This window comes from Nannospalax galili, unplaced genomic scaffold, assembly GCF_000622305.1.
Source record: "Nannospalax galili isolate Female #2095 unplaced genomic scaffold, S.galili_v1.0 scaffold1256, whole genome shotgun sequence".
Taxonomy (NCBI): domain Eukaryota; kingdom Metazoa; phylum Chordata; class Mammalia; order Rodentia; family Spalacidae; genus Nannospalax; species Nannospalax galili.
Window position 1 is genome coordinate 182,901 of NW_008337764.1, and position 9,242 is coordinate 192,142.

At 41.8% G+C, this 9,242-nt stretch overlaps 1 protein-coding gene and 1 non-coding gene across 7 annotated transcripts in view; both read right to left on the bottom strand.

Annotated features, from left to right (window-relative positions):
- Positions 1–9,242, bottom strand: part of Chd8 (chromodomain helicase DNA binding protein 8) — a 63,305-nt gene that overhangs the window by 10,606 nt on the left and 43,457 nt on the right. For 5 of the 6 annotated variants that reach the window (XM_017798057.2, XM_029563369.1, XM_017798058.2 and 2 more), the window contains 11 exons: positions 7,970–8,180; positions 7,620–7,815; positions 6,383–6,550; positions 5,792–5,971; positions 5,375–5,485; positions 4,878–5,074; positions 4,266–4,465; positions 4,005–4,185; positions 3,839–3,928; positions 3,278–3,381; positions 2,149–2,278 (listed from right to left, as the gene is read on the bottom strand). In XM_017798057.2, the coding sequence (XP_017653546.1) occupies positions 2,149–2,278; positions 3,278–3,381; positions 3,839–3,928; positions 4,005–4,185; positions 4,266–4,465; positions 4,878–5,074; positions 5,375–5,485; positions 5,792–5,971; positions 6,383–6,550; positions 7,620–7,815; positions 7,970–8,180 (1,768 nt within the window). The remainder of the gene's footprint in view (positions 1–2,148; positions 2,279–3,277; positions 3,382–3,838; positions 3,929–4,004; positions 4,186–4,265; positions 4,466–4,877; positions 5,075–5,374; positions 5,486–5,791; positions 5,972–6,382; positions 6,551–7,619; positions 7,816–7,969; positions 8,181–9,242) is intronic. The other variant, XM_008832699.3, reaches the window with a different exon arrangement.
- LOC115070299 lies at positions 1,766–1,875 on the bottom strand. The gene has a single exon (XR_003849477.1). It is a non-coding gene; the product is annotated as a small nucleolar RNA U6-53/MBII-28 (small nucleolar RNA).

A 9,242-nucleotide genomic window follows, 5' to 3' on the forward strand; every position in this document is an offset into this window, starting at 1 on the left:
TCAGTTAAGCATAGCATTTAAGAGAACATACAACTATGAGATGGTGACACTACCATTCATAACTGCCTGATTCTGGGGGGAAAAAAAAAACCAACACCAACATTTAAAAGTTTTTTTTGATAAAGAGTTTTTTGCTAAACTTGCTCAGACTTGTTTTGAACTTACAGGCTCAATTTTCCTACTTCTGACCTTGAATCTACCTGGGCCTGTAAGTGGATGCTACCACATGCCTAGCTTGAGGTGAATACTTTGATCAGCACACTTCCTTTTAAAAATATTTTTATTACTTTTATGTGTATGAGTGTATTGCCTACATGTATGTAAGTGTACCCACACCCATGTCATGCAATACCCTCAGAGGTCAGAAGAGGACATCAGATCCCCTGGAAGTAGAGTCACAGATGGTTGTTAGCTGTCATGTGGGTGCTGGGAATTGAACCCAAGTCTTCTATAAGAGCAAACAGTACTCATTTTTTTTTTTTTTTTTTTTTTAAAGACAGGGTTTCCTTGTAGCCTCAGCAGGCCTGGAACTCACTATTCACTATGTAGATCAGGCTGGCATTGAGCTCACAGAGATCCACCTGCCTCTGCTAGGATTAAAAGTGTGCACCACCATGCCCAGCTGTAACCATTAATCTTAAATGCTGAACCATCTCTCCAGCCCCAACACTTCCTTTTTCTTAACTTTTTTTTATTGCTTAATCATTTTTTTCTTCCTCTAAAACTACTATTTATTCATTTGAATGGTTCATGCTTAAAAAGACTTTATTTTGGCTATACAAGTGTTTTCCTGCATGTGTGTTCATGCCTGGTACCTACAAGAGGCCAGAAGGGTGTCAGATCTTCTGGAATTAAGAGTTCGACAGGTGGTTAATAGCTGCCATGTGAGTGCTGGGAACTGAACCAGAGTTCACTGCAACACCAGCAAGTGCTCTTAACCACAGAAACATTTCTCTAACCCTTTTTATGTTGTTTGAGACAGGGTCTCCTGGTAGACCCAGCTAGCCTAGAACTTGCTATGTAGACCAGGTGAGTCTGCAACTCAGAGTTCCTCTGTGAGTTCCTTCTCTGCCTCTGCCTCCCAAGTGCTGGGATTAAAGATGTCTCCTACACCTGGCTTAGTTGAAATATTTTATTTTTATTTTATGTGTATGAGTATATTGCCTGCATGTATATGAGTGCATCCATGTCATGCAATGCCTTGGGAGGTCAGAGAGGGCTTGGATTCCCAGAGAACTGGACAGCTCTTAGCTGCTATGTGGGTGCTGGGAATCAAATCCGGGCCCTTTGCAAGAGCAGTCAGCGCTCTTAACTGCTGAGCCATCTTTCCAGCCCCAGTTTATGCTTTTTAAAAAAATTTTATTTTATGTGTATGAGTGTATTGCCTGCATGTGTTTAAGTGCACCTGTATTGTGCAATGTCTGAAGAGGTCAGAAGGTGGCATAGGATCCCCTGGAACTGGAGTCATGGACAGTTGTTAGCTGCCACCTGGGTTCTGGGAATCAAACCTGGGTCCTCTGCAAGAGCAGCCAATGCTCTTGACTGCTGAGCCATCTCTCCAGCCCAGTTCATACCTTTTAAACATTATTAATTTTTACTACTTTGCTCTTATCAAGCAGCAAGGTGACAGAATAAATGATCTGCAATGAATACATTTCTTTTGACAGCCCTAGCAAGCTAATTGAAGATGTGATCATCAAAGAGATCAAGCAAGAATCATGCAAGAGTCAATAGATACTCCTTAGTAAAGCCCATCATTTCATATGTCCCTCAGGTCTCCACATGAGAAGTTTTGTTAAACTCACTGGCACCCAAACCAGGGCAACACTGCCCTACCTGGTGACTCAGTATTAGCATGGCAACTCATCATTGGGACATGTACCCAGGCAAAATAAACCACCCTAAGACCAATGAGAGGCTGGGCATGGTGGTGCAGGCTCCTAATCCCAGCACTAGGGAGGCAGAGACAGAAGGATCTTATGAGTTTGAGGCTAGCCTGGTCTACAGGTCAGCCATAATGAGAATCCATCTTAAAGAAAAAAAAGAATCCCAATGAGAGTTAAGGCTAGAGCTAAGGAGTCTCTTAGCACAAGTAACCAATGGCGTTCATAGTACAGATAGAGCTGAAGATATAACACCAATGCTCACCCTTCTACTATGTCAGAGAAATTATCCAACACTCTGTGTTCTGCTGCAATGGCTTTGTCATCTGGTCGGCCAGCCTTTTCCAGGAAGCACAAGGCTGGGTCTGCCCTCATTGTGTTATACTTCTCATAGCCTAGAAGAGAAAGGGCCGTACATTCAGAGGCTCACTTTGTTTATTTCATATGCTGTTGGAATAATTAGTAGGTTACTTTGCTCATAATAAAAAATACAATTAAAAAAAGAAAAACCAAAAAGCAATTAGCATTAACTTGGATGGATGTTGATATTACTGTACTTACAATTTTAATAATTTTAATAGTTTTAGCCGGGTGTGGTGGCACACGCCTGTAGTCCCAGCACTTGGGAGGCAGAGGCAGGCCTCTGTGAGTTCAAGGCCAGCCTGGTCTACATAGTGAGTTCCAGGACAGCTAGGGCTACAGGGAGACCCTGACTCAAAAAAATGACACCCCCCCCCAAAAAAGCTCCCAAACCCAAACCATCCAGGTGTGGTGGCGCATGCCTTTAATTCCAGCACTCCAGAGGGAGAGGCAGGTGGATCTCTGTGAGTTTGAGGCCAGCCTCATCTACATAGTGAGTTCCAGGCCAGCTGGGGCTACAGGGAGACCCTGTCTACAAACAAACAACATTCCAAAATACCTAAAGGCTGAAATTAACATTCAACTACTTTTAATGCTTAGGGATTCTTATTAGGCAAAAACTGGAAAGAAATTAGGGTTCGCTTCAACTCAGTGTGACTACTAAACCTTTAGATGACTACAGTACTTTAAGCATGCCAGAGGAGAGTCATTCAAATTAACAATGGTTATTATTAACAGGACTGGACTCATTATTGACCTCCCCAACTTGTGGAACCTTAATGTAGACCCCAACAACATATAGGGAGGTAACCAAGAGATAGAGGCTCCCTACCTTGAGATATAACTTCCCATCAGGCCTTTCTTGAATATCTAATTATAGGAACTAACTGGTCTGCTACAGATATTTAAAAACTAGTTTCCTATTTATCTATAAAGTTATTAAAGATGAGTTATTAATCATAAGCATTTTGTTAAATATATTATCTGTTGACACGCATCTTCAATACAAAAGGAACATGCTGGAAGGTACCTACCATGTTTAAAAACTCCAATGAGCAGGGATTTATCAGCTTCAGTGTCCCACCATGTTGTTGGAACCTCCAGCTGATCCACTACTGGGAACCATATGTCAATCTCACTAAATGTGTAAGTCAGTAAAGCAGTGTTAGAAGTGAATCCTTGGATGATTATTATGGGTTGCTTTCTTCATTTAATTTAAACACTCATGTGTCTGCCCTACTTCTATGAACTTGTGTCAAATACAGAAATACAGTTCTGGTATATGGATTTTAATTATCAGGTATTGCAAAGACAATATAGAAAGAAATTAAAAAACAACAACAAAAAACCCAATCACTCCTAGAATAAGGAAGGAAATAAAATGAATAAATAAATGAAGGGGTCAGGAAGAAGGCTCAGCAAGTAAAACTGGCCACCAAGCTGACAACCAGACTTCAAATCTTGGAACCCACATTGGAGAGAATTTACTCCTCCTGTAGTTGTCTTCTGACCTCTATATACACACGGTGGCATGTCCCTGCCCACCCCACAGCATAAAACAATAAATGTTAAATAAATAAATCAATGAACTCTACCTGGCAATGGCCCCCCCTAACACCTTCTCTGCCTGGTCTCCAATAACTTCTTGCCTCAAGTAGTATAGCATTCGTACTCGCAAAAGGACCCTAGAAGGGAGAGACAGGCCTTAGTCAGTGTGCAGACAGTCTCCAGTGGGAAATGTCACCTAAATACCAGTCTTACTTGTTACACTGATGTTTCAAGTGCTTCTTATAACTCTCATCTTGAAACAAAGTATCAGGGTTGTATTTCCGAATCCAGTCTGCCTTATGAATGTCAAAAGTACTTTGTGATTTTACTTTTTTCCCCTTACGCCCACGGGGCACAGGAATAGACAGACCTGGAAAACGGGAGACACCAAAGACTGGGATTGAGAAAAACCCTTACACCTGAAAAGGACTAAATAATTTGTAGAGAGATGAACAGGAAAGAGTTGATAATGACCCGAATGATTCTGCAATTCTTTTGTCTTGCCATTTTCAGCAGGGCTAATCAAGTCCCAAATGAAGCCTTTGATATTTTCATCCCCACGGTAGTGCAGAAGACAGTACACGAGGATGGCACGGCATATGGTCTCCACATCTCGTTCAGTCATACGCCGCTTAAAGCGTCCATGAGACAAAATATCTCGCCATCTTCCCCAACTAACAAAATAGAAAAGGAAACGGTATTAAAATTGGGGGTGGGGGGGTGTGTGATGACACACACCTTTAATCCCAGCACTTGGGAGGTAGAGGCAGGTGGATCTTTGTGAGTTTGAGGCCAGCTGGTCTACATAGTGAGTTCCAGGACAGCTGGGGCTACAGGGAAACCGAGTCTCAAAAAGACCAAAAAAAAAAAATTGGGTGGGGATGAACTAAAATTCAGTGATACACCCCAGCCCCAGAAAGTTGAAAGCAAATATATTGCAAAGCATAACAAAATAAACATAATGAACCCTCTCAAAGGTATACCGTTTCTCTGTATCCCTCTTGGCCACAGTCTCCAATCCCAAAGATAACAGGGAGTCAGTCTGTATGCAGATGCACTACTTCCCACACCAAATGGCATTCTTACCCATATACCAGGAGATGCTTTTCCACTCGAAAGCAGTCAGTGCGCCCATAAGTATGATGACGGTCATGCCTGCGGGAGCGTGGCCGCTCATCATCCTCACTTTCCAAATCAGAAAACTCAACCAAGTCATCATCTTTCAGTGTGCTGAAGTGTCGGGTCTGTTTTCGCACTCTAGGTGTGTCAATCACCAAGTTGTTCTTCACAAAAAACAGAAGGAGATAGAACTCTATGATATGCTCATGGGAAAAGAATCCAGGCAATTATGGCTTGAAATAATTTTTTAGGGCATAAAAAATAATCCATAAGGACTCAGGAAGAAAAAGTAGTCAACATGTAGGTTTTTCAGGACGTCCTAGATATAGAAAGTTCCCACAATAACCTTTGTATTTAATATGCCACCATAACTTGCAATTAGCATAAAAGCATCAGAGAAGCTATGGAGACTGCAAGTACTTGGCTTGTGCAATACTTCCTCCTCAAAAGAAGAATAACCTCACCTTGCTATTCAGCAGATCCATGTCTAGGTCAGCCTTTTTGGCCCATTTTTGCCAAAAGTTGGGATCATCCAGGGAAATATCTGTCCTATTTTCAGAAGCAACAAAGCTTGCCTAGTAAGAAACCAAGGCAGAATAAAGTTAGCTACAATGCTTTTTTGAGCAATAGGAAATTAGCAACTGTATTTTGGGGTCTTTTTGAGACAGGGTCTCCCTATAGCCCTAGCTGGCCTGGAACTTGCTATGTAGACCAGGCTAGCCTCCAATTCACAGAGATCTGCCTGACTCTGCCTCCCGAGTGCTGGGATTAAAGGCAAGCAACCATACCCAGAAGATCAACTGTATTTTAAAATCATTTAAATCCTGGAAATTCCTATCTCCATCTCTGTTTTTCTACGATCTGCCATAGACAGAACATGCCTTGGCAAAAGTAGAACCTTTTCCTTCAGATTCAATAGTGATGGTTGTAGTTCGTCTTAACAGGATCTGATCTATGTCTTCTTCACAAAATTTTGAGCCCTCATCATCTTCCTCCATTATGGCTGCATATGCGCCTTTTCTTAAAAGATCTTCAATTTCTTTCTTGGAGAATTGTTGGATCTGCAAAAACCAAGAGAAAGATGAAAAGCCTACAAAGAGAATAATGCCTTAATATTTTAAGAAATACTAATCAATACAGTTACTTAACAATTATAAATAAAATAAAATTTGAAAGAAAAATAAACAACAATTGAGAATCTAAACAAGGTGATCAGATTCTGGAGCAGAACACTGCTTTTGGGCTGGCAAGATGCCTCAGCAGGCTGAGTAAGCCTGGCAAACCAAGCTTGATCCCTGGAACCCACATAAAAGTGGAAGGAGAGAAATGACTCCAAAGCTATCCTCTGATCTCTGCACGTAAGCTGTGGCATGCCAGGTGTGTGTGAGGGCACACACACATTTTAAAAAAGTTCTTTAAAAAATTGTTAATCTCCTTCTACTATGATGTATCACAAACTATCTCAGACTTACTCCAGTGATGTTGCCATCCCGACCACTCATGGACTGAAGCACAGCCTTATCCAATCCCAACTTGAGGCTAGCTTTATCAAACATCTCTCTCTCATAGGAATTACGAGTGATGAGTCGGTATACCTTCACAGCTTTACTCTGTCCAATCCGATGGCACCGTGCCTGGGCCTGGTTTTAAAAAGACAAAAGGAAAACAAAAAGCTAAGAAAATGAGATGGGAGTAAAAGATGCACACTGTCAAGTCACAGTTCTTCCATACTTATAAAACAGGGACAGCAAACTGTAATCTGTGTGGGTATTTTATGTACATGAAGTTTTATTCAAATATAGACCCATTCGTTTGCATGTTGTTTGTCCACAGCTGTTTTGTGCTATGGGAGCAGACGTTGAGTAGTTGCAACAGTAACCATAGGCCTTTCAAAAAGAATTATAGTAACTTTACAACATTTACTATTAGGTTTTTACAGAATGCTAACTGATTCCAAAGTGCCATCTCTAGGTAAACAGTTTCATACTCTTTCAAAGAGAGGTCTATCTAAATTGGGCATGGTGGTGCATACCTCTAGTCCCAGCACTTAGGAGGCAGGCAGATCTCTGTGAGTTCCAGGCCAGCCAGTGCTACATAGTGAGACCCTTTCTCAACCTCCCACCACACCCATGCCCCGCCCCCCTCAAAAAGAGATAGAGAGGTCTAAGAGATTATGCTATTGTTAAAAACCACTTGGGGTGGGGTGGGGGTGGCTGGAGAGATGGTTCAGCAGTTAAGAGCACTGCTGCTCTTGGAGAACTGGTTTTGAAGCCAACACCCACATGGAAGCTAACAATCTTCTATAACTCCAGTTCTGATGCCATCTTCTGGCCTCTGTGGGCATTGCATGACATGGTGCACTTACACATATGCAAGTGTAACACTCATACACATATGCAAGTGTAACACTCATACATATTAAATAAATACATTTAAAAAGTTAAAGGGGTTCAGCGGTTAAGAACACTGGCTGTTCTTGCAGAAGACCCAGGTTCGAATCCCAGCACCTACATAGCAGTGAACAACTGTCTGTAACTCCAGTTCCAGGGGATTTGACAGCTTCTTCTGACTTCGGAGGGCATTGCACAAGATGGGTGCACTTACCTACATGCAGGCAATACACGCATACACATTAAAAAAAAAAAAAAAAGTTAAAAAAAAAAAGCTCCTGGGGTTAGACAGGTGTTTCTAAGAAAATAACTTCTTTACCTGCAGGTCATTTTGTGGATTCCAGTCTGAATCAAAGATAATACAGGTATCAGCAGCTGTAAGATTAATACCAAGTCCACCAGCACGGGTACATAGCAAGAAGACAAAGCGGTCCGAGTCAGGCTTGCTAAAGCGGTCGATAGCGGCCTGTCGAAGGTTGCCTCTAACTCGCCCATCAATACGTTCATATAAGTACCTGGGGGAGGGAGCCACCGGGAAAAAAATAAGTGGCTGAATAGCAGAAACCAAGGCCCTGCACATCCAGGCACTCCGCCTGAGCTGTACCCCAGCTTCCCCTGCAGCTTTATGAAGACATGGCAATCTTAAGACTAAAATGACTTATTCCTCACCTCCTCTGGATGAGATAATCTTCTAGAATATCTAGACAGCGCACCATCTGGGAAAAGATTAAAACTTTATGGCCACCAGCTTTAAGCTTTGGAAGTAACTTGTCAATAAGAACCAACTTGCCAGCGGATCGAACCATTGCCTGCAGGTGGAAGTCATGAGGTATAATATGGCAAGCTTCCCGAAATTCTGTTAGGATTTTTTCTTCTGCACCTGCAAATATAATGGTCAAAGCTGCTGTTGAGATCCAATGAACTAATATTAAATCTTATGTAATTTAGTGACTTATTTGAGATAAGTAAACAGAGCAAAGCATTATGACTTGAGATCTTACCTTCCTTCTCTCTTTCTCTATACACATACATATTTATCCTAGTATGGATGTGTGGTACAGGAGCATGTGCATGTTCAGGTGTGCTTGGTACCTGTCCAAGTGCATGTGGAGGCCACATGGGGATGTGAGGTGCCCTGCTTTATCACTGCCATATTCCTTTGAGAACGGTCTCTCACTGAACCAGGAGCTAGGCTGGCAGCAGCACCCCCAGCAACCCTCCAGTTTTTGCTCCCCACAGCACTGAGGTTTCAGGTATGCACGGCCATGCCCAGCTTTTTATGTGGGTGGTAGGGATTCAAATTCAGGTCCAAATGTTCTTACTCACTGAGTCATCTCCTAGCCTCAAGATCAACATTTCTCACAAAATATTCAGTAACAGGCTGGAGAGATGGTTCAGAGGTTAAGAGGATCCAAGTTCAGATTCTAATACCCATGTCAGGAGGTTCACAATCACCTGTAACTACAGTTCCAGGAGATCCAAAGTTTCTGCCTTTTGAGGACATCTACATTCATGTGCATACCCCGCCCCATAATTAAAATAAAATTTTTTTATAAGTTCAGTAACAAAAGAAAAAAATCCAAAATAATCTTCCACTGTTATAAAACATTCTAACTAAGGTAAGTCTAACATGAGTAAACTGAATAAAAAATATGTAACTACATAGACAAGGACTAAAACAAACATACAGCTGACTATTATTAGCACTCAGGCACCTGCCAAAAAAATTAAAATGAAGTATCAGTGAGAATATTTATCCACATGGCAAAATAACCTGAGTTCCTTTCCTTAAAAAATTATTATCAGTGGTGGCATACACCTTTAACCCCAGCACTCTGGAGGCAGAGGCAGGTGGATCTCTGTGAGTTCAAGGCCAGTATGGTCTACATAGTGAGTTCCAAGACAGCTGGGGCTACAGGGAGACCCTGTATCAAAAAGACCA